The sequence below is a fragment of the Anolis sagrei genome, chromosome 2 (assembly GCF_037176765.1).
Source record: "Anolis sagrei isolate rAnoSag1 chromosome 2, rAnoSag1.mat, whole genome shotgun sequence".
Taxonomy (NCBI): Eukaryota; Metazoa; Chordata; class Lepidosauria; order Squamata; family Dactyloidae; genus Anolis; species Anolis sagrei.
In genome coordinates, this window is record NC_090022.1 from 118147993 (window position 1) to 118175025 (window position 27033).

At 41.4% G+C, this 27033-nt stretch overlaps 2 protein-coding genes across 10 annotated transcripts in view; both read left to right on the forward strand.

The window, feature by feature from the left end:
* SAP30BP (SAP30 binding protein) overlaps positions 1 to 4745 on the forward strand; it is a 36621-nt gene extending 31876 nt beyond the window's left edge. For both annotated transcript variants that reach the window (XM_060764681.2, XM_060764680.2), the window contains exons 8-11: positions 46 to 97; positions 473 to 531; positions 2867 to 2948; positions 3693 to 4745. In XM_060764681.2, the coding sequence (XP_060620664.1) occupies positions 46 to 97; positions 473 to 531; positions 2867 to 2948; positions 3693 to 3874 (375 nt within the window). In that variant the 3' untranslated portion in view covers positions 3875 to 4745. The remainder of the gene's footprint in view (positions 1 to 45; positions 98 to 472; positions 532 to 2866; positions 2949 to 3692) is intronic.
* A 10091-nt stretch (positions 4746 to 14836) lies between these two features.
* The window catches only part of ITGB4 (integrin subunit beta 4), a 74224-nt gene continuing 62027 nt past the window's right edge, over positions 14837 to 27033 (forward strand). For 5 of the 8 annotated variants that reach the window (XM_060764664.2, XM_060764667.2, XM_060764668.2 and 2 more), the window contains exon 1: positions 15174 to 15438. In XM_060764664.2, coding sequence (XP_060620647.2) covers positions 15434 to 15438 — 5 coding nt within the window. In that variant the 5' untranslated portion in view covers positions 15174 to 15433. The other 3 variants (XM_060764665.2, XM_060764666.2, XM_060764671.2) reach the window with 3 other exon arrangements.

The window sequence follows — 27033 nt, forward strand, 5'->3', positions numbered from 1 at the left end:
AAAAAATTACATATTATTTAAGATTATTTCTCTTTTCTCTTTTAGGACATGTTTGATCCTCATGGGTGGTCTGAGGATTCCTATTATGAGGCACTAGGTATTCAAACTTCCCTTTAAATACTTTTTTGGTAGCTGTAGCAATGGCTGGACTTAAATCAATATAACAAACAGTTTAACAGAATTGTTTAATTAAAACAATATATTAATATTTGTTGTGCTTTCTTTCCTCCATGGAGTTCAAAGGGAAGCTGTTTCTGTGATTTATATATTTTCCTCTGTCCGAGTTAGAAGAAGCTTGTATCATGCTTGCTGTAGTCTGAGGGGAACACATGTTTTTAATGGAAAGAGATTTACACTCAAAATAGTATTTTTGCAAAGCTCGAGGGTAGCATCTTTAATGGTGTATTCCTTTTGATCTTCCTGGTATGGGAATCTGTAATGATTGCTGCTTATTATCATGCCTGTCTTTCAGCAAAAGCACAAAAAGTGGAAATGGACAAGCTGGAAAAGGCGAAAAAGGAGCGAACAAAGGTATCAGTTAATATGTCATATGATTGTTAGAAGCCTGTGTACATTACCAAATAGTTAAAACAAATGCACAAAATTTTATAACTATATAGTTAAGATTTTCCATCATTTTTGTAGCTAAATTTTTAATATCATTCACTCAGATTGCACCTTTTCTTCTGTTTTCTGCTAACTAAAACACAGACATATACAGAATGGGTCAAAGTCACAATGGGCTTTCAATATTTATTTTTGGTTTTTAATTTACATTACTATAGCCTGTTCCTCGAAAACTTAGATCTGGCCATGGTGATTCACACCTTGGCTACATCTCGGATGGATTACTGCAATGCACTCTACGTGGGGCTGCCTCTGAAGATTGCTTGGAAACTACAATTAGTATAAAGAGCAGCAGCCAGCCTGTTAATAGGAGCTAATTACAGAGAACAGCTCCATTGGCTGCCTATGTGTTTCCGGTCTCAATTCAAAGTATAGATGATTACCTACAAAGCTCTACATGTTTTGAGTCCAGACTGTTTGCACGACTGTGTCTCCCCCTATGAACCTGTTTGGGCCCTGAAATCCACCCTTCTCATGGTCCCACCTCCATCACAAGCACGGCTGGTGGGGACGAGGTAGAGGGCCTTCTCTGAATTATTTCAGTAAGGCCTTCGACAAGGTCCCCCATGACCTTCTGGCAAGGAAACTAGTCCAATGTGGGCTAGGCAAAACTACGGTGAGGTGGATCTGTAATTGGTTAAGTGGACGAACACAGAGAGTGCTCACTAATGCTTCCTCTTCATCTTGGAAAGAAGTGACAAGTGGAGTGCCTCAGGGTTCCGTCCTGGGCCCGGTCCTGTTCAACATCTTTATTAATGACTTAGATGAAGGTTTAGAAGGCAGGATCATCAAGTTTGCAGACGACACCAAATTGGGAGGGATAGCCAATAGTCCAGAGGACAGGAGCAGAATTCAAAACGATCTTGACAGATTAGAGAGATGGGCCAAAACTAACAAAATGAAGTTCAACAGTGACAAATGCAAGATACTCCACTTTGGCAGAAAAAATGAAATGCAAAGATACAGAATGGGGGATGCCTGGCTCGAGAGCAGTACGTGTGAAAAAGATCTTGGAGTCCTCGTGGACAACAAGTTAAACATGAGCCAACAATGTGATGTGGCGGCAAAAAAAGCCAATGGGATTTTGGCCTGCATCAATAGGAGCATAGTGTCTAGATCTAAGGAAGTAATGCTACCCCTCTATTCTGCTTTGGTTAGACCACATCTGGAATATTGTGTCCAATTCTGGGCACCACAATTCAAGAGAGATATTGACAAGCTGGAATGTGTCCAGAGGAGGGCGACTAAAATGATCAAGGGTCTGGAGAACAAGCCCTATGAGGAGCGGCTTAGGGAACTGGGCATGTTTAGCCTGAAGAAGAGAAGGCTGAGAGGGGATATGATAGCCATGTATAAATATGTGAGAGGAAGCCACAGGGAAGAGGGAGCAAGCTTGTTTTCTGCTTCCTTGGAGACTAGGACGCGGAACAATGGCTTCAAACTACAAGAGAGGAGATTCCATCTGAACATTAGGAAGAACTTCCTGACTGTGAGAGCCGTTCAGCAGTGGAACTCTCTGCCCCGGAGTGTGGTGGAGGCTCCTTCTTTGGAAGCTTTTAAGCAGAGGCTGGATGGCCATCTGTCAGGGGTGATTTGAATGCAATATTCCTGCTTCTTGGCAGGGGGTTGGACTGGATGGCCCATGAGGTCTCTTCCAACTCTTTGATTCTATGATTCTATGTGGTGGTCCCCAACTTCTGGAATGCCCTCGCCAAGGAGATTAGACTGGCTCCCACGCTAACCTTTAGGAAGGAACTGAAAACATGTCTTGGAAACAGGGTTTCGAAAATGGCTAACTGTAATCTAACCCATGAAGCGTTAAATGGGACTACTTTTAACTGCATCTTATTGCTCACATCAACAAGAGCAGGTTCTGTGATGTTTTTAATGTTTTACATGTCTTAATTATTACTTAGTTTTATACTTATGTGTGATTTTTTTTACTTATACTTAACATGTCTTACTGTTATTTATTCTTTCCTATGTATTATGATTTGTTTTTACTTCTGTTAATTTAATTTTTCCTGAATTGTTATGTGTTTATTATTATTTATATTGTTTTTCCTGATGCAAGCTGCTCCAAATCCCTTTGGGGAGAGGAAGCAGTATATAAACAAAGTTTTTATTATTATTATTATTATTATTATTATTAATTATTAATTATTATTATTATTTTTATTTAATAAATGTCTAAGGTACCAGATCTGAATACTTCTTCTTTTGATCTTCTTCTTCCTAGATTGAATTTGTAACAGGCACTAAGAAAGGGACGACAAATGCTCCTTCTACAACCACCACAACAGCCAGCACTGCCGGTGGAGGTAAGTCAAAGATATGTTGTCTAGATTGTGTAGAAGCCATGGGAAAGTTTAGTTTTCCTGATCTCCTTTAGATGTTTTAAAGAAGAAAAATAGGAAACTGGTAGTACTTAACAGCAAGTAACAATAATAGCAATCAACAGCCGAATTTTTTCACCAAAGATGCCTGCATAAAAAAGATCTCTGTTTGAAGTGGAACATTTTGTAGCCCTTGGTGAGAGAGAAAATGCACACAGAGGCCCCATCTACACTGCCACATACAATCCAGATTATCTGCTTTGATCTGGATTATATGGCAGTTTACACTCAGATAATCTAGTTCAAAACAGATAATCTGGATTATCTGCTCTGATAATCTGAATTATATGGCAGTATAAAAGGGGCCTCAGTAAAATACACCATGCTTACCTTCCACTAGTAGGGAGTTATGGTTTTGAAAGAGTATTAAGAAATGAGGATTTTATGGAGTGGAACCAAACAACTGGACACGTTTTCATTTAAAGGAGGGTTGGGCAAATTTGGGCAGGTGCAGAGGCCATTGTTCATGACTCCTGGCTCTGCTACAGGCCATCTCAAGCCCTCCCAACAGTCTTTGGTTTTAAAAAACAACATCAAATCATTAAGGGGGGGGGAGTCTTAATGGATTCATGGGATGCATGGCTACAGCTCTTCCAGAATTCTCTGATAAAAACGATCTGACCTGAGCAAGCGCTGTCAAAATGTAACATTTGCTCTTTGAACACACAGATGCCCAGAAAAGGAAAAGCAAGTGGGATTCTGCCATCCCTGTGACGACCATTGCCCAGCCCACCATTCTCACAACTACAGCAACACTGCCAGCTGTTGTGACTGTTACCACGAGTGCAAGTGGCTCTAAAACAACAGTGATCTCTGCAGTCGGCACCATAGTGAAAAAAGCAAAGCAGTGACAACCACAGTGATTAAACTGACTGGAGACTTTTGGAGGGACTTGAAAGACTGAGACATGCCAGAAGCACCCCACTGGGAAGTAAAAGAGGGGTACTCCCTTCTTCTGGCACAGAAATATATGAGAGACAATTTAAAAATGTACATGAGAAGAGAGAATTGGCTGTATATATCCACATTCCTATATTTATGTGGGAAGAAGGTCTTGGTTTTCTTGTGTGGAACCGTCCCTCAGTATGTTCCGTACAGTGCAATGCCACCTTGTATGATGTTACTTCATCAAATTTTCTAGTTGTGTGTGGTTTCTTAAGCTTTGTGAAATGAGGACTCCGAAAACACTGTAAAGAGTTCTGTTTCTTCCTGAGCCATTTAGTGTTGAATTACTCCTACTTCTTCTGCCATCCCAGTCTTTTGTTCCAGACAATGCCATTGATTTTCCCCAAGGAAAAACTAAGCGACATAAGGACAGATTACATATAGACTCAAGTTTCATGTAGGTCACCCTAGACTGTGTGAGCTATCACTGTGTAACCTGTTAAAATTCTAATGTCAGATACTTAAAGGTTTGAAAGCTTTAACATTTAAGACCAAATGTTAAAAACCAGCAGTAAATATTTTGTCTAGTCATTGGTTATCATTCTGCAAAAAAATGAACTATGCTGATGGGAGGGCGTTGGCAAAGAGGGAGCAGCAAATGGGGAATTTTCTATGTCCGTTTTAAATCTTTGTGTATGGTAGTGACGTTGGTGCTCAACTATACAGTTATAATGCTGCCATTTTCGCCAATGTAACAACAAAAATGCTGTCAATTCTTTGTTTAATCTTTTTTATCTATGTAATTTAAATCTTGGAATATAAAAATGTTTTAAGTCCTGTTGTCATACTTCACTGTGAGCATTTATCTGCCCTCTGTTCTAGTTGGGAAAATGTCCTGAAAAATATGGTCTACTTCAGGGGTCCTCAAACTAAGGCCCGGGGACCGAATATGGCCCTCCAAAGGTCATTTACCCGGCCCTCGCTGAGGGTCAACCTAAGTCTGAAACAATTTCAAAACACAACAACAACAATGCTATCTCATCAGCCAAAAGCAGGCCCACACTTCCCATTGAAATACTAATAGGCTTATATTTGTTAAAATTATTCTTCATTTTAATTATTGTATTGTTTTTAAGTGTTCTTTGCACTACAACTAAGATATGTGTAGTGTACATAGGAATTCATGTTTTTTTCAAATTATAATCCAGCCTTCCAACAGTTTGAAGGACTATGACCTGGCCCTCTGTTTAAAAAGTTTGAGGATCCCTGTTCTACTTCAATAGAATCTAGAGGAGGCATAGGCCAATTTTCTAGCTTTGTGACCGCGTGGCAGGCTGGAGTGGTGTGGGCAGGCCAGGAGGGAGAGGGTTCTCCCCAAGTCCCCTCCCTGCCTTTTCCTCCCCTTCCTCTTCTCTTTTGGAGGCAGAAAGTGAAGAAAAGATGGGAAATGTTTGGATCCCAAAAGTGTTAATCTTAGTCAGGATGAGATGGTGGATGGAAGAAAAAAAAGGGTATCCATTAGACCCCATATTGCCTACTCCTGATATAGAATCCTAGAACTGGAAGAGACCTCCATGGGCCATCCAGTCCCAAGCACTCCCAATAGACAGCCTCTGCAGAAAAGCCTCCAGCCTTTCCACCACACCAAGGCAGCCTATGCCACCTTCCAGGAAGTTCTTCCTAATCTTTTCAGTCAAATCTTTCCCTGCCATTTGAAACGATTGCTCCCTTGTTCCCTGGTCTCTAGAGCAGCAGAAAATCACCACCACCACCCCCCTCCTCAATGGGATACCCTTTTAAATCTTGAAAGATGGTTCTCATTTTCCCTCCATACCTTCTCTTCTCCCCACTAAATATCCTCCAGGAGGAAAAGAGGAAGGAAAAAAGAAGAAAGAAAGGGTGGAAGAGAAGGGAAGGAAGGAAGGAAGGAAGGAAGGAAGGAGGGAGAGAGGGAAGGAAGGGAGGGTGAAAGGGGGAAGGAAAGAGAGAAGGAAGGATAGGATAGTGAGAGGAGGGCCTGAGAAAAGAGCCCAAGGGGTCGCATCCGGTCCTCAAGCCTGGGTTTGCCCATAATCTCTCCAGCATTATTTGAAACACAAAGCTATCTTCTGTTTTGTTATGGGAAGGAAAACTATGGAAGTGGGATCGTGCTAAAGGTAAAGACTAAAAGCACCAGTAGTGATGGATAGTAGGCTTTGATTACTGTAATGTGCTCCAATGTAGTCATCCATGCCACCTGCTATGGAATCTCAGATGTTCAGACCACAAGCTTTCTTAGATTTTCTTTGAAGATGGGGGTGACTGGGCCAAGCGCCATGTGATATGAGCCTGATCATCAACTATCCTGCTTCTGCTCAAGCCTGTTTTAACCAGTGAAGGCTGAGATCATGTATAATTTGGCATGGGCCATCTATGTGTCCATTAACATCAAGAGTGTCCTTCAAAGCAATTTCAATCCCAGATTCTCAGAAGAGTGCGTCCTGACGCTTGGAATTTACAGTGTGAGCTCAGTGGACCTGTATCTGCCTAGAGTTTGCCTTACAGACCATCAAGAAAATTTTAAATATTTCCCATAGAAATGTGCAGTAATATATTACTGCTGCTATTTCTTTGTATTTATTTAACTGCTGCTTGACTTGAGGTGTGGTTGTACTATTTATTCTATTTTGATACGCTGGTTTGATATCTTGATTTTGGAAACTGCTTTGAAGTAAAAGTTGGCATACACTGAACTAAAAACAATACTTTTACTTTGTAATGCTGACATCTGCCCCTACTCCCTCTGATCAGAAGGGCAGACTCTGGATTGCTTTGCTTTCCTCACCCCTCTTGAAATATGTTTGTTAAGGGATTATTCTACATGTTTATCATACATCCTCTTACTGCTCCCTACCTGCAAATGAGTCAGAGCTGCTGCTGCCGTTGCTTTTGCTGGCTCTGAATCTTCTGGGGAGGTTTTATAATCAAACAACTACATTCAAAGCCAGTAAACACAAAGCTATGGACATTCTCCAGGCAACCTCCCTCAAGATTGATTCATAAAATGGCACTGGTGTGCATGAGCACAGTATAAATGATGGATTCCGCAACAGTCTTCCCCAACCTGGTGTTCTTCAGATGTTCTTCAGCTGATGAAGCATGAGATTTGAAATGCATATTATTTGAAGGCATCAGGTTGGGGAAACATGCTCGGTGAAGATCATGGAGGACTTTAATGGCAACATTTCTTCTACAGCATCAGTATGACCTGTTAATACAAAACTTCTGTGCTCTGCTCTCATCAGACTTGGCACTGTCCATTAGTTACTGCCCACTAAAATGAATTCTAATTACATAAATTTGAAAGTATATATTCATCCTCCACTAATCCCTTCTCCATTCTTTGCTTCCCTCCACCTCTGTTGTTTTCTTTGTCAGGATTTATGAATTCTTAGACCTATGCGGTACAATCTATGTAAATCATAATAGTGTTTTATTGTTTGAATAGCACTAAATATCTAGAGAGAATGAGATCCAATACATATGTTATGAATTGACTCCAGTATGTGAGATGTGTTGCACAAATTGAGACATAGACTAACTGAACTTCTTCATTTCATGATTGTTATGTGTAGACTGGTTTACCAGAAATATTGGTAGATAATTCAATATGTCTTTGCTTCACTCAATCTTCTTTGGCTTAAGTTTCCCTTCTGACTTGAGCAAGCAATCATTAGAGTGAATGCAAACCCACAGCAACTGCAAGTATTCCCTCCTGTACCAAAATGATGCTGCAAAGTTCCTCTCACTCCCTTTCCAACCCAACATGGGCAAAAGTATGATAGCTGTGACCCAACGCTATAGTAGTTGCGAACCTACGCTGGTTGCGCAACACAGGTCAGAAGGGGGGGCAGAAGGGGGGGGACAACAAACAGCCAAGCATACTGCTTAAGGCTAGTGAAGTAATGTTAGAGTTATTTACTGTTAAATTATAAACAACGGCTTATGAAGACGGTAAACAGGGTAGAAATGCTTCCTCTCTCCCTTTCTGGCGAGCAATGTTCCCAGGACTCTGACGCAGCTATGTCTCTCACTCACTCCACTGTCTCGCACACCTCTTCCCTTCCTTAATTCACAGCCGTGTTGCGCAACTATCATAGCGTTGGGTCACAGCTATCATACCTTTACCGTCAACATGTAACAACATTACAGTCAGCCATGACCTTTCTCCAGTTTAGTCTTCATAGATCAGATTATTCACAGAATGTTAACTGCTGCTTAACTAACTACTGCTGGAGCTAGAAAGCACCTAGAAAACACCCTCGATGTAGGAGACTTTGGAGGGCTAGTCCAATGGCTGCAATGGAGGCCCATCCTCCTCCTCCTCTCCATCGCCTTTTTTGCCAATAGCACCTCCCTTTCCTTTCCTGCCTTAGCAGCAGGACTCCTCTGGGAAGCAGTTATTACCTTCCAAGGACCCACTACCCAAAAGGGACTTGTACACATAGAAGAACATAATTATATTCCCCAGAAGTAGGGGGATCATGCCCAGTCTTGACTACCTTTTCTAATAAAACTACATGAGTACAGCCTCTGCAGCTTTTAGCCTTCCATTAGCAAATGTGTGGACCATTTCTTTTCTGTCTGAAAACCAACATTGCTTCTGTTCCTTAGCATGTTGGAACAGCTCTCGCCATCCCACACAACACAGCAGTACTCAAAAGTACATAGTGGAACCAGCAAAAACAAGACACACCCATAGCCTCTAGGTTCACAATTTCTGGCTTAGAAGGTTATCCAATTTGCCTCTTATCTAGACAAATAAATTCAGAACATGCTCTACTACATTTGAGCTTTTTATTCAGTCAGTATTATTTCTCCCTCTACAATATTTTTCCACTGAATATTCACTCCAGAACTTTATCTGGCCTTCAAGTAGATTTCTCTGGGAGCAAAAACTTAACTGATATTTCAAGGAAAGGTTTGAAGCCCCTTGTTCTGCTCACCTCTGCAGAAAAGTCCTTCTGACGGCTCAAGCTGGGAACTCTTCCTGCAGTTAGGCAAACTTTGGAATAACTTGTTTATTGACTACACTTTGACCTTAGTCAGTTTCACTCCTTTTTTGTATGGTGAATCAGAGAATAAGTTGTTTTCCTCAGTCTAACTAGGATCTGATAAAGGATCCCCATTAAGAATAATCCAAATTGTATTGGTGCCTCTTCCTGTATAAGTGAAATAACGACCAGGGAATCATAACAGAAAGCAGTGTGCATGCTGAGGAAATGCAGTGTCCATAGATCGGCTTTAAAAAAAAAGAAAGAAAGAAAAGAAACATAGATAAGAATCCTGAGCAGGAAATCAGTGAAAATTTGGCTTTTATTAGTCCAAATTTTATTAGACCTACAAGAAGCACTGCCTGATCATCAAGCAAAAAGTGGGTGCTAGAAACAATATCATACGAAAGCTGACTGGCACAACTTGGGGATCACAACCAGACACAGTGAAGACATCTGCCCTTGCGCTATGCTACTCTGCTGCTGAGTATGCATACCCGGTGTAGAACACATCTCATCACGCTAAAACAGTGGACGTGGCTCTTAATGAGACATGCCGCGTTATCACGGGGTGTCTACGCCCTACACCACTGGAGAAATTACACTGTCTAGCCGGTATCGCACTACCTGACATCCGCCGGGAAGTAGCAGCCAATAGTGAAAGGACCAAGGGAGTGACATCTCCAGCCCATCCCTTGTTTGGATATCAGCCAGCACGTCAACGACTTAAATCAAGAAATAGTTTTCTAAGATCTACAGAGACACTCGCTGGAACACCCCAGCAAGCGAGAGTCTAAAAGTGGCAGGCTCAAACCCAGAACCTCAATCAATGGCTGATACCAAATGAGAGACTCCCCCCTGGGCACACAGAGGACTGGGCCACTTGGAAGGCGCTGAACAGACTGCACTCTGGCACCACGAGATGCAGAGCCAACCTCAAGAAATGGGGCTACAAAGTGGAATCCACAACATGAGAGTGTGGAGAAGAGCAAACTACAGACCACCTGCTGCAATGCAACCTGAGCCCTGCCACATGCACAATGGAGGACCTTCTTGCGGCAACACCAGAGGCACTCTAAGTGGCCAGCTATTGGTCAAAGGACATTTAATCAACTACCAAGCTTGCAAATTCTGTGTTTTGTCTGTCTGTTTGTTTGTTTTTGTTAAAAATGTAATACAAATGTCTGGTTGCTGATGACACTATAAATAAATAAGTCCAAATGTATTATTATTTTTATTATTTCTTATCTGTCTCTTCTCATGGAGAGGAAAGGAATGGGTTGTAGGTTCAGTGAATCTAAAGAGCTATATATAGGCTAGGCCTGCACGAACCTGTGGCCCTCCAGCTGTCTTGGACTTCAGCTCCTGGAATTCCTCTCAACGGAACAAGCTGTCTAGGGTTTCAGGGAGTTGGAGGCACAGACACCTGAAGGGGCACAGGTTGTGTAGGCCTCATAGAGGCCTTGGGGAGACATACATCATTGCTTAATGTCCAGTGCTTAACTGGAAGTGATTGATAATTTCAGATAAACAATTTAAAAAGAAATAATGAGAATGAACAGGCAAGTCACACACTCAGCCCCATGATAAAGTTACTTTAGGATCACCATACATCAGAAACTTGAAGGCACCTGTGGTGCAACAACAGCAATCTCTGTGAGAGAGCCAGTTTGGTGTTGTGGCTTGTTAGAGGGTTCAGATCCCTACCTAGCCATGGGGAAAATCACCTGTGAGCAAATTTTACTAAGAAATCCTCATGTCAGGGTCACCATAAATCAGAGTCAATTTGGAATCCCTCTAGATATTTTGGACTTTTTGTCAGCCTAGGTGAAACCACCAACTATTAGACATTGCCTGTAGTCCATGAACGTCAAGAAGCCTATAGGGCGATCTTCGTTGCAATAAACACTCAACTGGCCACAAGATTCCTTGAACTTGTCACAACATACTTCCAGACAGATACATATGGATGAGACTGTAAAAACTTGGAAAGTCACCCCCACCCAGCACACTTATTTGTTATCAGTTCACCTAAAGGGCATCCATTTTAGTATCGTAAAATGGAATGAGTCAGAGACTGTAAAATAAGCTATTGGACAGTTCCTCAGCTGTAATCATTCTCAAATCTGTTATTAGCCCTAAAGAAGTGAATAGGGTTGTGTTCGACAACAGGGAGATGGAAGTACAAGATACATAAATTCCTCGGTTTTGCTAATTATAGAATTAACAGCAGCTTTGAAGGTATTTATGCTTAAAAAGTGATTTAGGAGGAAAGCGATAAGCAATTCTCCCAATGATTAGAGCCCTTCCCTCCCCAGCCACTTTAAAGTGAATATTTCACTTGGTCTAATCCAATTCTTTTGGATAGACATCCCTAAGGGGATACATCTTTGGGTTGAGAAGAAAGAGGTATATCTGTTGTTTTTTCCCCAAGTAGTCAAAATCAGCTAAGACTTTGGGGGGGGGGGGGCACAGAAGAAGGCACGAAGCCGTTCTCCTCACCTCCCACTGGAGAATGCAATGTAGGTGGCTGCTTTATGTAAGAAAAAGAGAAAATGTCAGGTAATAAAAATGACATGTGATTAACTTTACCTGCAGTTTGAGCCTGTAATGGCTGTTCCCTAAGGGCAGAGATCATTGAATACCAGTTAGCGCAGTTCGTTACCTCCTTATATATGATTGCCTCCTGGAATCTCAGAGAATCCATTAGATTTCGAGGGTGGCCCATTTTAATAGGTCCTCCGCCCCTTCAGGGGTAGGTTGTAGCTGTGAAACTAGTCCTGACTAGGAAGTGATTTGTCCATGACAAGTCAGATACATTGATCACCTCTGCCAAGAGATCCATATCTTCTGAGATGAAAATCGCATCAAGGGTATGACCTGCCGAATGCGTTGGTCCAAAAACCAATTGGGATATGCCCTTGTTTGTCATTAATACCATTAAGTCCCAAGCTGCACCTGACAAATTGGCCTCCAGTGGTATGTTGAAGTCATCCAAAAGAAAAAGTCTGGGTGACTCCAACAACACCTCCAATATCAGTTCTGTGAGCTCAACCAGGGAGTCTGTTAGACAGCAGGGTGAACGGTACACTAGAATCATAGAATCATAGAATCAAAGAGTTGGAAGAGACCTCATGGGCCATCCAGTCCAACCCCCTGCCAAGAAACAGGAATATTGCATTCAAATCACCCCTGACAGATGGCCATCCAGCCTCTGTTTAAAAGCTTCCAAAGAAGGAGCCTCCACCACACTCCGGGGCAGAGTTTCCACTGCTGAACGGCTCTCACAGTCAGGAAGTTCTTCCTCATGTTCAGATGGAATCTCCTCTCTTGTAGTTTGAAGCCATTGTTCCGCGTCCTAGTCTCCAGGGAAGCAGAAAACAAGCTTGCTCCCTCCTCCCTGTGGCTTCCTCTCACATATTTATACATGGCTATCATATCCCCTCTCAGCCTTCTCTTCTTCAGGCTAAACATGCCCAGCTCCTTAAGCCGCTCCTCATAGGGCTTGTTCTCCAGACCTTTTATCATTTTAGTCGCTCTCCTCTGGACACATCCCAGCTTGTCAATATCTCTCTTGAATTGTGGTGCCCAGAACTGGACACAATATTCCAGATGTGGTCTAACCAAAACAGAATAGAGGGGTAGCATTACTTCCTTAGATCTAGACACTATGCTCCTATTGATGCAAGCCAAAATCCCATTGGCTTTTTTTGCCGCCACATCACATTGTTGGCTCATGTTTAACTTGTTGTCCACGAGGACTCCAAGATCTTTTTCACACGTACTGCTCTCAAGCCAGGCATCCCTCATTCTGTAACTTTGCATTTCGTTTTTCCTGCCAAAGTGGAGTATCTTGCATTTGTCACTGTTGAACTTCATTTTGTTAGTTTTGGCCCATCTCTCTAATCTGTCAAGATCATTTTGAATCCTGCTCCTGTCCTCTGGAGCATTGGCTATCCCTCCCAATTTGGTGTCGTCTGCAAACTTGATGATCCTGCCTTCTAAACCTTCATCTAAGTCATTAATAAAGATGTTGAACAGGACCGGGCCCAGGACAGAACCCTGCGGCACTCCGCTCGTCACTTCTTTCCAGGATGAAAAGAAGTCACTAGTCTATCCCTGGGTTTTAGACTCAGGTACAGACATTCAATGTGATTCAGCTCCCTTATAGGCACTCTGGTCAGGTTAAGATTGCCTTTATAGACCACAGCTACCTTACCCCCCACCCACTGCCCACTTTCCCTCACCTGTTTACACAGTACCCTGTTGGGAGGGGCTGAGCGCAGGTTTGAGCACTATCATCTCTCAACCAAGTTTCAGTGAAGCATACCAGGTCAGCCCTTTCATCACTAAGAAGATCATAGATGATATGAGTCTTAGTCTTGACTGACCTGGCATTGTTCAAGAGCAAGGTGAGGTTTGGTGGGTTGATTGGCTCACTCTCCAAGTTGCCCAGGTTGGCCAGGTGACTTGAAGGTGGGATACTTATTAAACACCTTTCTCCCCTTCCTCTATGAGGACATGTGACCCTGCCATCACCATATCTCCCACAGCCTGGGACCCAGGACCTTTCTGGCTGAGCATTTTAAAGGCTCCTCCCCATAACTACAAAACCTCAAATTCTGCAGAAGACAGTCACAGGATTTAAAATGAGATGCATACTCTTTGCCTACTTTTTCAGCTCTAGTGTGATATGGGACACAATAGAGCAGGGGTTCTCAAAGTGTGCTCTGTGGAGCCCTTGGGGCTTTATGAAGCATATTGAGGGGCTCTACAGTTCCCTCCTCCTCCCCATCCCCCCCAAGCCTTTCCTCCTCTTTTCTGCTCCTCTCTCTGCCTCCTTTACCACCAAAATCCATTTTTCTTTACTTCCCTCGTCACCCAGATCCTTTCCCCCTTGCCCTGCTTGCTTCCAAAACCCTATTCCCATCACGCAGGGGGTGTTTTGGTTGTGCTTTTCCTGCATGGCAGAAGGGGGTTGAACTGGATGGCCCCTGGGGTTGCTCCTATTATTAATTATTATTATTATTATTATTACAAAGGCTGGATGGTGATCTGTTGGGGGTGCTTTGATTGTGCTTTTCCTGCCTGACAGAAGGGGGTTGGACTGGATGACCCCTGGGGTCTTCCATTGAAATACTGTTAAGTTGATGTTGGCAAAAAAGTTTGCCCATGCCCGATACATATACATAATATATAATATAAACATTTCTTGGGACTCTACGAAAAACTTTTGCTTCAAAAAGAGTTCTGTGACTGAAAAAGTTTGAGAACCCCTGCAATAGAGCAATGGATTCAAATTGCAGGAAAAAAGATGCCACCTAAACATTAAGAATAACTTCCTGATGCGAAGAGCGAGCATGGAATATGCTGCTGTAGGGCTCTTCCACACAGCCCTATATCCCAGAATATCAAGACAGAAAATCCCACAATATCTGCTTTGAACTGGGTTATCAGAGTCCACACTTAGATAAAATTGGATTTCCTGCCTTGATATTCTGGGATAGAGAACTGTGTGGAAGGGTCCCCGGAGTCTGTTGGAGTCTCCTTTGGAGGTTTTTCAGCAGAGCCTGGATGACTATCTTTCAGGAGTGCTTTGGCTTTGTGTTCCTTTATGACAGAATGGGGGTGATTGGATGGCCCTTGGGTTCTCTTCCAACCCTTTGCTTCTATTCTATGATTCAGACTGGCTTTCCGTCCTTTGCCTTCGTGCTATCCCCTTTGCCAGTCTTTGTGGCTAAAGTACAGTGGGGTTGGGCTCTGGCTGAACTCCTTGCATCAAGTACTTTTCCTGTGGGTGGGAGTTTAACTTCCTTTCTTGAAACAAGCGTGGTAAGCAGGGAGCCTAGGCTTGGCTGCCCAGGCAGATCTTGCCCATACAGGTGTGCATAACTCACAGGAATGCCAGACAAACCTGAGTCACTGAGAGAGAGAGAGACGTCTCTTGCCACTCACTCCCTCCCTCCCCTTCCCTCCCATGTGCGCACACACACACACCTGAGCTGAAAGAAAACTTCTCTTTCCCCACTCTCACTTGCCCAAGTGCTATTTGCCCAGCTATTATAGCAATCCAACACCTCCATATGTCTCGGGTGGAAGAAGACAGCCTGAAGGAGCACTGAAGGAAAAGCAAGAGCAACAGGAAAAGAGAGAGAGAGAGAGAAGGGAGGGGGAAAGGTGGAAGGCAAGGTCTGCTCCATAGAAGCCAGGCGCCCTGCAGAGGTATGTCACATTCACAAGCTCTTCCTTCCTTCCTGAGGATTTCAACTTGGCCTCTAAAACAAAAGAGGGTTTTCCAATTTCTGACGGGGAGGGGACAGCAGGGGAGAAACTGAGGGTGAGAGACAGGACTTTGCTTTGGAAATGGCACTGAAGCAGTGAAGTTTTTCTCCCCGGCACAACTGGAGGAATTTCTTGGCTGGGTATGTGCGGCGGGTGCCTGTTATTTGGATTGTTGCACAGGATTTGGACTTTGAATCAGACCCAACACTAATGAGGTTTGTGGGATTAATTCATTTCTGCTCTGGGCTGCTCCGCTCTGCTTTTTAATGTTGTTTCTTGCCTATCGATTAACTAGAAGAAGTGAAATGAGGTGTGGGGATACTTATGCAGGTAGGACAGCGAGAAGATGTGTTCGGTGCACATTTACGCTCGAAATGTGGGGCTTTCGTGTTTTTTGCCTTTGCACTGCTTGATCCTGGCACCAGTTGTTGATCAACCAGTTTGATGTTGCAGGGCAAAGCAATTTTTTCCCTTTCCTCAGGGAGGCAATTTTTAAAAATTAACTGTATCTACCCACACATACCAACTCATATTGTGAAATCATGAATGGCATTTCTATTAGTTTGAAGCTTTTGAAAGAAAACCGAAATGTTTCTGGAAATAGTATCCTACTCCCTGGGCAAGAATCCTGTACTGTTCACAATTGTATAGTCGGAAGGTATTCAACCAGTAAATTGTATTCAGGCATGATGATAAGAAAGCTTTTTCCTGTTGAGTTTCTACCTATCGCACACAGATATTTTTGTGAAACACACAGGAATTCATGAAGAATAAAAGGTGGGATTTGTCCTGTGAGGCAGAGGTTGCTTTGTTATGAGATTAAACATTTAACAGCTTTTAGGCTTATTGATGCCTACTCATGCTACAGAGACTTTACTTGTCAGACTAAGAATCTTTAAACCGGGTAGTGTTGTAATTGCTGCTTAATTGAAAAAAATGTATTTACCCAGATTTCAGATTTTTTTTAAAAAAATAGTGTGTTGAGCAAGTAAATGAGGGAAAGGATTAAGTCAAGCAGGCAATGTGTACAAGGCTGAATTTGAGATTAAATTGAATGTTTAATGGAGGGGAAAAAGTAGCAGGTACAGCAGAGTTATGAATAAAATGAGATTGTATGTGAAGGATGGGTAACAAGACAGGAGAGCAGAAAATAGAGATGGACCTCATAACACTAGAGAATGAATCCACTTAAATCTGGTTGCTGCCTCCTGCAGGATTATGGGGTTTGTAGTTTAGGGGGGAGCCTTTAACAGCCTCACTAAACTACTAACCCCAGGATTCTGCAGGAGGCAGAAACCAGATTTAAAGTGTATTCATTCTCTAGAGTGACAAATTAGAAAGTGCAAACAAATCTTAATTCATGAGTTTGGCCAGCCCCATAATTTCAGTCTTGTGCTTGGGCTCAGCCATGTCACCTGTAAAATAGTGATAAAAGGAGTGCTTCTGAACATGTATGTGCATATTATCTTTCCTCTCCCCACTGGACCAGACTACAAGTTTTGAGATTCTGGATAGGGAAATGGACTGACCGCCTGTTAGGGGAGTCATTTTGGATTTTAATAGGAGAAAAATTCAGCAATGTACTTAATCTTGGTTATAATATTAGATTTCAATTGCATTTTTAAAAGATGGATGCTAATTGTAACAGTTATTCTGCCTCTGAATAGCTGTTACAGTTTATCTATACAGGCTAGATGGGAACATCTATCTATCTATCTATCTATCTATCTATCTATCTATCTTGTCTGAAGCAAAACTACTGATAAGTGTATTTGTGTCCATCACAGACACAATTTTAACAGTCACGTAAGTGTGTAGAATTATTGAAAAACTGACCACTGCCACACCCATCTCTCCCTATGCCTCCTACCAACAGGCATTCCTTCTGCACAGTAATTGCTTGGTCAGATGCAGCCGCAAAGCATAGTGTGTCCTTAGCAAGAGATTCTGAACAGCTCCCTTCCACCAGCACCTCTGAAAAATCATTAAGCTTTTTTCTTCATTCATGAAATTTATTATTTATCCTGTCAGAAGCGAACCAAAGGTACAGTTGTAATGTATTTTTAAAACACAATGTTTTAAAATCTTGGCATTATACTAAATGTCCTTTGACCAGAAGCTGGCCACTTGGAGTGCCTCTGGTGTTGCCATAAGGAAGTCCTCCATTGTGCATGTAGCAGGGCTAAGGTTGCATTGTAATAGGTGGTCTGTGGTTTGCTCTTCTCCACACTCGCATGTTGAGGACTCCACTTTGTGGCCCCATTTCTTAATTAATGAGATAAATTATAGGCATGTACATATCATCTGGAAGGAAAGAAAAAGAAAACCAGACTGTTGAGAGGGACATTTTTGAGGTCTGGCATTGTTGAACAGTGCCTAAAGGACCACCTGGTCTTTCTGGAAAGGAAGCAAATAAATGAGGTTAGAGCTACACCTCTATGGGTTATGCTGTTCAAGGGTTTACGGTGTGCCTACATAAAGAATGAGGCTTATCTCTGAAGTGCCCCACCTTGTCCAAATTGTTCCATGCTCATTCTCCTTTTAGCTGAGATTTACGGCTAACCCATTGCTGGCAGTGTACTCTCTTCTTGCCCATTCATGCTTCAAGTTGACTGGACTTTGCCAGAACTGCCATGTGTTAACCAAATAGAGTGCAGACTTGAGACATGATGTTTTCTCTACTCCCATGAGAGATAGCAAATCGTGTAGTGGCAATAACAAGGGAGTGATATTACCTCTGTCTGGAGATCCTTTTGTAGACTGCTGCAGCAGTGGAAACAGAAAGTCTTTTCCATTGCAGAGGGCATTCGTTTTAGGTTGAACACTCCTTATCTGGAATTCCAAAATACCCCAAAATCCCAGTTTGGAATAGAATGGCAGAGCATCTCTGATTAATCATGGGCTTCTCTATCTGCAAATAATCTGGTTGGGATATGGCTCTGTCCCTTGTTCAAAACGACAGTAGTACTGATAGTTAGAGAGATAATGTGATGTAGTGCTTAGGATGTTGGACTGGGATTGGAAACCAGCAAGATCTGGAATTTTGAATTTTGAATATGCTCATTTGTCTGCTTCTGAATATTTGCAAATAATATCTGGCATGTGATGGATGGGGCAGTGATGGTCCAGATTAGTGCTCCATGTGGTCTATTGAGAACAGTCTCAGAATGTTAATGTTTAGGAAAGAAGTCTATAGAAACAATGACAATGCACACATGTCTGCAAACTGTTTGCATATATTTATTTCCTCATTACGCTTGCCTCCTTCTTTATTATCCTCTTCGGTTACTTCTGAAGAGGTTAGATTGCAAATTCATTAGGGCAGTGGTCCTTCTTTTTTGTCTATTCTCCAAACCAGGAAGTACATTCTGATTGCCATCCGTCACAGGAACACTCCCCATCTTGCTACAGAGTAAACCTGGAGGCTTTTATCACAGTGATCGACAAATGGCACATGCCTTTGATCTGGAAATTCCAATTACCTTTTACTTCCTGTATGCTGCAAGTTCTAGCCTTATCTCTTTAATTCTCTTTAGGGGGAAGCCAGGTAACTGCTGAACTTGTACTGCAATCAGACAAAACACTTTGAGTACAAAAAGGGTCTGTAAAAATTGATAAGAAACCCTTTTTATTTGGGAGGAAATAAAAATCTGCATATTCAAACTGTCCAATATCTTTGTGCTGTATAACCTAGAGCCCTACAACACCTGTTTTATTGCAGGCTGCCAGATTTTCAATACAAAAGCTTTCTAATTGTCATGCCCTTCTACTGACTTCTATTGCTTCAATTCTCATATTTTGCCTTTATACGGCTTCCAAGCTGCTCTGTATATAGTTGGAACAATCCTCCTTTTTCCAGATCTCTCAATCCCCTCCTCTAATTTTCTCTTTCAATTTCTTGTCCTCGCAAAGGATTTCATGAGTCATTATAACCACTTTCTCAATTTCTTTTTCTTGTACTTCCTCCTGTTGATTGGAATTATAGAGTTGGAAGAGGATCACAAAGGTCATCTTGTCCAATCCTCTTTGACCATGCAGGAATACACAATCAAAGCATTCTTTACAGATGGTCATCCAGCCTCTGTTCCAAAACCTCCAGAGAAGGGGCAGTGTATATTCCTGTGAAAGACCTCTTGCCACTAGGAAATTTTTCCTGATATTTAAGTGGAATTTCCTTTCCTATAATTTGAATCTGATGCCCAGTGTCTAAGGGTACATCTACACTGCAGAATTAATGCAATTTAACAGTGCTGGTACCTCACCAAACTATAACTTCCATGATTCCATAACATTGAACCATGGCATTTAAATGGTGTCAAATTGCATTACATCTATAACTTTAATCTCTACAGCAGTGGTTCCCAACCTGTGGTCCGTGGACCACCAGTGGTCTGCAATAACTAAAATATGGTCAGCCGTCTCACCGTTACTACACCAACTGGTCTCGTGAAACCCTCTTATAGTGCCGAGGCTTATTAAATATGGTTTTCTGTGGGCGAGCAGATAGTGACTACTGGATTGCATATGTTCTATATCAGAAACTGGAGCTGATGTGGTCTGTCCAATGCAATTTTCTGAATCAGCACCCAAAATAACCAAACTGAATCTAAAGTTGACCAAAAACTGATTTGTAACCCTTTTGGTAATAATTTTGGAGAGTGGCCCCTGGTCAAAGTGATCCCTGGTCAAAAAAGGGTTGGGAACCACTGATCTAGAGGAACAGAAGCTGACTGCTCCTCGTCAATGTAACATCTTTTCAGACATTTAAACATAGCTGTTAAGTCTCCTTGTACCTACTAAACTCTTACATTTTTCTTAGTTTTTCTATGCTTTAGAATTTTAATACCTTTATTAAAGTATTCCGGTGTATTCATGTGCTTTATTTTTTGTACATTTCTGCCATGTCCCAAGAAGGACATTTGATGAAGAAGATGTACAATGTTGTCTTCACAATACATGTGGCTTTGGCTATGTTAAATGGCAAATGCAAAGGGTGAAAAAAGTAACAGAACCTGGCAATGTTTATTTTTTAATTTACATCTCTCAGAATTCTTCAGCCAGAATGGCCATTTGCCATGTTATATAGTCCAAAAAAGTAACTTTTCTGTGCTTTGGGGAGCAGCTGAAGAATATGTAGGCATTTTCTACTAAAGGGCATAATGGACAGTTCAGCCTCTGGTGCAGTTTTTAGCGGATAGCTGATGAAAAGCTACATCCTCCCGTTTCCTGTCCCTTTAGCAGACCGATGCCCATTGTTCTACTCATGTGTATATTCCATTCCCTCCTCCCACCCAACTTTCTATAAATATATTAACTTTTCCTCCAGTGTACTTTCCAAAACAAATTGAGACAAGCCTCCATCCAACATTTTGCAAAGAAAAACGTGCATCAGCAGCAAAACATTAAGGGTAACCCACCTGCAATTTACTTGTCTTATCCCCTTGAGAAAGCTGATAGATGAAGGTGAACATCTCAAGGAGAAACTGGATATGGGAGATCCAATAACTGATTATATCTGGCCCATACTTCACCTCACTTTTCCCTCTCATAACCGATAGCAATTTGGGGTACAGTCAGAAAACCAGTATGGGGGGATGTTAAGCTTCTCTCTCTAACCCTCTAAACGAGACACAATTCAAATCAGAAAACATTGTTGAAAGATAACACAACCATATCCAGTTTTGCTTTAAAAGGCTCTTAGTACCACAAACACTGGATTTCTCAAATGTTCAATTCGTTGCTGTTAACACATGCCAGTTTCTAATTTACACAGGACATACAACTTGATCCAGATAAGTAAATCCGTAATCCTGCGTATTTCCCACCAATTAGGGAGACTATGTCTTTTGGAACTAAAACTTATTTATTTTCTCAGATGTAAAACATATCCTCTAGCAGGACTCCAGGAACAGATAATGAGGCGAGGAACTGATTATCAGTCTGCCACTGATAATCAAGAGGAAGACAATATTCGCATGGTATCTATCAATCCCAGGAAACAGCAAGCAATTTACAAATGGCACTCCTTTCCCCAATGGTCTGCAGACCAAAGGGTTGAGAGAGTTTGAATTCTTCTAAATTATTCTGTGTCTCTACCTGAATGAACTTTTAAGGGGTGGAGAGAAATGGCTTACAAGGCTAGAGAAAGAAGTGTGAGGAAAACTTTCTATGTCCAGCAGCCCAGCAATGCCACCGCAGAGATGGGAAAAAAGTCCAAAGACAGAAAGAGAAGGGAGGGGAGGGATGAAAACACACTGAGCCCTTTCATATCTGCTAGGATTTGGGCATAACAAAAGAGCTGTTGTATCATTTGCTTGTTGTAGCACTGGATGATTCTTGCTTGGCACATGGAAGAGTTCATCTTGCAGTAACACACACGTTTAAACAGCTGCCATCAGTCCACAAAAGCCCAAAACACAGAACAGAGAGTGAACAAGCACCCCTCTCAGTGTCCTAGAATGAAAAGAAGAAAAGGAGAAGAATGTCTTGGCAAAGCATCATTTTGTTTCTGATGTTTTCATTACTGTGATTTTATTTTGGTTCAAAGTATTTTCAGTATGGTGCTGTGTTACAAGAAATCTTTATGGTACATTTAATTTCACCTACACATTCCAGTTTTTCCATTTGAGCACAACATTTGTCCACTTAACTCTCTACTGTCTAGGTTAAGGATGGGATATTGCGTAGGAAGAACAATCCACATTTCTCTCATCCTGGTTTTGGTATTCTACTGAAACTGCCATTATAATCATTTTGGGGGCCTAAGCAGGGATATAGTTGGAAGTGCCATCCACAGACAAGAGAAGCTACCAAATTTTATGAGGAACAACTGAAGAAGTAAATATGTTTAACCTGGAGGAGAGAAGATTCAGAGATGACACAATAGCTGTTTTGAAATATCTGAAAGGATGTCATATTGAAGACTGAGCAAGATAGTTTTCTGCTGATGCAGAGACTAGAGCACAAAATGATGGGTTCAAATGACAAGAGATTCCATCTAAACATTAGGAAGAACATTTTTGTGGTAAGAGCTGTCAAACACTGCAACAGCTTGTCTTGGTGGGTGGTTGAATTTTTAGAGGTCTTTAAACTGCTTGAGTGGTCATCTTCTAGGAGTGCTTCAGTTCTCTATTCCTGCATGGCCGGGACTTGAACTAGATGGTCCCTTCCAGCTACAAGAGTCTATGATCCTATGAAAGACAAGGAACTGCAGCGTGATGGAGGGATTGCAAACAATGAAATACAAGAGTGAGCATTTTTTCGGGCCTCACTTTCCACAATGCTAAAAATGTGGGACAATGAAAATTTCACAGTAGGGAAGCAAAACTGATACTTCAGATGCTTAATTTCCCCCCCTCAGTAAACAAAGCCCTGATTTGGTAGAGTAGTGGAGGCACATGGAGACTCACAGCATCACGTTTTGGGTGTTTGAGGAACAGACTTTGGTTGAAAAATCAGCCAAACCAAAAAATAAAAATTGGGAGTTTCCAGGGGAGCTTCCGGGACTGGAAAATTAGGGGTAAGTTCTTAGATGTGGCCTCACTCCTAATTTACTCTCTAGGATTTTCAGACCTGCCATGCTGGACCTCCAACAAGGCCTTTTGCATACAAAGCATGCATTCTGATATTATGCATGACCACATCTTCCTGTCTAGTGACATTAAAAAAAACTACAGAGGAAAAGTCGACAGGAAAGAACCTGCACTTTGAACTCTGTTTTACACCTTGCCTCACCCTGTTCCCCTGGAAGAGTGAAAGTTATGGAAAGATCTAAATGACTGGTGCAAATCTGTGTTCTTTAATCTTTCCTTTGATGTCTGGTCCAATGTGGTCAACTTGGGACTTTCAAAGTTTATTAGTGTCCTTAAATGACTGAGAATGAAGATACAACTGAATCGGAAAAGATTTATTAAATCTGTGGGAACACTTAATGTAAATTCCATTGATTCAATGGGTCTACTTCAGTTGCAAGTAACACTACACTTCAAGCTGAAATGTTTAAGGATTCCAACTTCAAGTAAGAGAAAGTTTACTTTAATATTATTTTTCTCCATTTTAGAGCAGAGGAAGAAGGGAAAGCTTCTTACATCTTAAAAGAATCAATTTCTGTCCTCATCAAACCATAGAATCATTACTTACTTACTTACTTACTTACTTACTTGGGCGATTCCTCATAGTCTGAGATATGGCCTGCCAAGTGCAGTGTCTTGGTGGTGGATACGTAGGTGACTGTGGAGTCCTATTCTTGACTCGCATGTTCTTCCACAGTGAGGGCATCAGTTTCCAGGTGGAAGGCTTAAATGCTGGTGGTCTTTGCTTCTTCCAGCACGCTGACATATGTATAAACTGCAAACCCATATAGCCCCACACGGTGCCATGCAAGAACACACAACTAAATTGCTCATGAAAAGTGCCCTTTAAAGACTTTCAATGATGGAGAAGCCACCACTCTCCATAACAGTCTGTTTCCAGTGTCAAACAGCTTTTATAGTCAAAATGTTCTTCCTAATATTTAGAGGGAATCTTTTTTTTTCTTATAATGAATTCTTTACTTGTGTTCTTGTCCCTGGAGCAGCAGAAAATATTCTCACTTCATTTTCTACATGGTAGTCCTTCATGTATTTAAGAATGCCATACCACCTCTCTATCTTCCCTTTTCTAAGCTTACACACATCCAGTTGTATGTGTTTGGGTGTGTTTATCACATTAGTAATGCACACACAGCTGACCAAGTGGATCTATAAAGCTAATCCATAATGTGAGAATTAGTATGGGAGTCAGGGCCGTAGCCAGAAAAAAAATTCGGGAGGGGTTGAAATTTTCAGGGGTGTGTGTGTGTGAAAATTTAATGGGGGGGGGGGGTGAAACCTGCTTCCTAGCTCACATTGAAGCCAAGAGCACAGCAGGGGGCAGAGAAGCCTTCAATAGCCTGCAGCTCTGCCCCTGTCAACCACTTCCACCAAGTCTGGTCTCTTTAATGAGAGCATTCAACACTCCCCGCCCCACAAACTTGGTTGCTTCGCTACATCGGCTATTGCTGCAAGTAATGACAGTGTGAATAAATTGTCAATATTTGCTTGAGATAGTGCTTGCAGTTCTGGAGGAACTCTTGATTTTTTGCATCTCATAGACTTAGCATGGGGATTTGGTTAATCAGTTAAAATTCATAAGCAAATCAGTTTTTTTAAAAAAAATCTGAAACATTTCGGGGGGGGGTTGAACCCCTAACCCCCCCCCCCCCCCGCTACAGGCCTGATGGGAGTCTCTAGTTTCTGTTTCTAAATTTGCCTGTTTTTAGATATGCATTTAACATAAAAGCATTTCCTTTTTTTAAAGATTCTTGCTTGTCCTAAGTCAATTACAGTTCTACATTTCTCTATGGAATATGAAACAACATATAAAATAATATTAACAAATGTCCTTAATACATATCATAGATGCTTGTGGAACTTCAGTCTATACAAGAACTGGCTTGAGACCTTGTTGAATCTTTTTCTGACCTGGAATTTCTCATGCAAGGACAGGTACAATTACGTCATTGTGAGCAAAATGGCATTCTTAATAAGGGCCCGTTTAATGATTTGTGAAAATTCTTTCCGTTTCCTACAGGGGCACAAACTGAAAAGGGTTACATCAGAATTATTAGTCGGTACCCCTCGAAGTCATTAACTCTTAAAATCGAATATTAGAAGTTCACACTTTGCCATCATTCTGTTTAGCAGGGTAACACTACCTAGTAAATAGTAAATAACAATATTAAAAAATAAATAGTTGAAATTAATACTGGATATGAAACAAAGAAAGCATTCGTTTTATTTTTCTAGTTTTATACCTTGGTTAATGGTGAGCCATTTCCAACAAAAGCTTCGAGAGTTTTCTTTCTGAGCAGCATCTGGAATAATTTCTCAACCTGAGACAGAACACAACAAAAACAGAAGTAAGCACATTCCTGAGTTGCAATCGACTTCCTTATTGAATTCCTCCAGTCTTTCTTCTTTTGTGTACAAAGGTGTGGAGGCGATCTAGACTTTTAAAAAAATTATTTGATCTGCAACTGTAGAGTAGCTGAGATCATTTTATGGCAACGGTGGGTTTTATGACAAATGGAGCAATCCTCCCCATCACAACCGCCACGGATGTGACTCATAGCTGCAAATGTCTAGGCAAGTCTATTGAGAAGTAAGTCCTTCTGGATTGAAAGAGTTTCCAGCTTAGCATGTATAGAACTGCAACCTAATTTTTGGAAATTTGCATCTGATAGCTTTCTTTACTGTTGATCATGTTCTTCAGCATAAATCAAGAATAAACAGACAAAAAACCAGGACGAGCAAGGAGAGGTCTACCATTGGATGGATTTTTGCACAAAAATTCTTCAGCAACAGCTCATTGTTGTCCCATTCAGGAGGAAAGTATGATATAAATAACTATGTCCCATTCAGGAGAAAAATAAGATACAAATCAAATCAATCCAATCAAATAATAAATTGTGGCTAAACCTCCTTGTTCTCTACTCTCTCTGGACTAGCGGGACTTTATGTGAAAATTGGTATACATGGTTCCATATAGATTCAGATGTTAAAGCCACATACTCAACATTGGGTATGGGTGAATTTCCACTTCCATTTAGTACCTTGAAAAATGTATGTGTCTTCAAGTTGCCTGTTGACTATGGCAACCCAATGGATTCCATAGGGTTTTCTTAGAGAAAGAATATTCAGACTTGGTTTTGCATGTTTCTTTCTTTGAAATATAGCCTACATCACCTAGTATTATTGATGGTTTCCCATCCATGTACTAAACAGAGCTGATCCTGTTTAGTTTCCACTCTAAGATCTGGTTATTTTAGAGTATATAGGTGTACAGCAGAGATTTAAATGCTAATAGTGGAACTACAGCTAGCCTGGGGAGTATGATTTTCCTAGAGCTCATCAGAAACAGTATAAAGTAGTGGTCTCCAATTCTGGCAGCCTTTTATAAAACATTTATTGATTGGTCAACACTGATCCCCAGTGACCTGGGACTATCTGTTATTACTCCAATATACAAAAAGAGAGTAAATAATCATCTTTTCAACTATCGCTCAGTCAGCTTGCATAAGAAATATAGCATAATATAGTAAATGAATCTAAATTCCTGAGAAGCATCTTTGGTGTTTCATATGGCATTCCCGATGCCATACTTAGAATGGAAGCTGGAATAGTCCATCTGGATGTAGGTGCCTGGTTCCATATACAGCCATTAGTTTCTAGATCAAAGTTTCAAGACACTCAAACTAAGTCAGTTGGTCTTTTTGGCTGATGTCTCCTCCAGCTGAGCAAAAACTGTTGAGGAAAAACTATCCAAGTGCCTTACCTTCTGTCTGCTTTCATATTCCAGCATTCATTTTAAAGGATCAAAACAATTTATGCAGAAAATCACTGTGCAATTTTAATAGTTAAGTATATACAAACAATGGAAGTAGAGAAAGAACACACAAGATTGGTTTTATTTGCTTTGATATGTACCCTGGTAACAGTTTTATACTGCTTTCACTTCTTGAAGAAAATTAATCTTATATTCACTTTGTACAAATTGCCTGTACACTGATATTAGATGAGCATCATGGACAACAGTGTTGCATGAATACCACTGTCGATGTGTGTAAGTATAGGGGTAGAAACAAGGAAAGGTCAATCCTTCCAATCTTAGAATCATAGAGTTGGAAGAGATCACAAGGGCCACCCAGCCCAATCCCCTACCATGCAGGAACACATACTGTATTACTCCCATCATGCCTTTCTATCTGCTAGACTAGTACCCCTGCACGACTG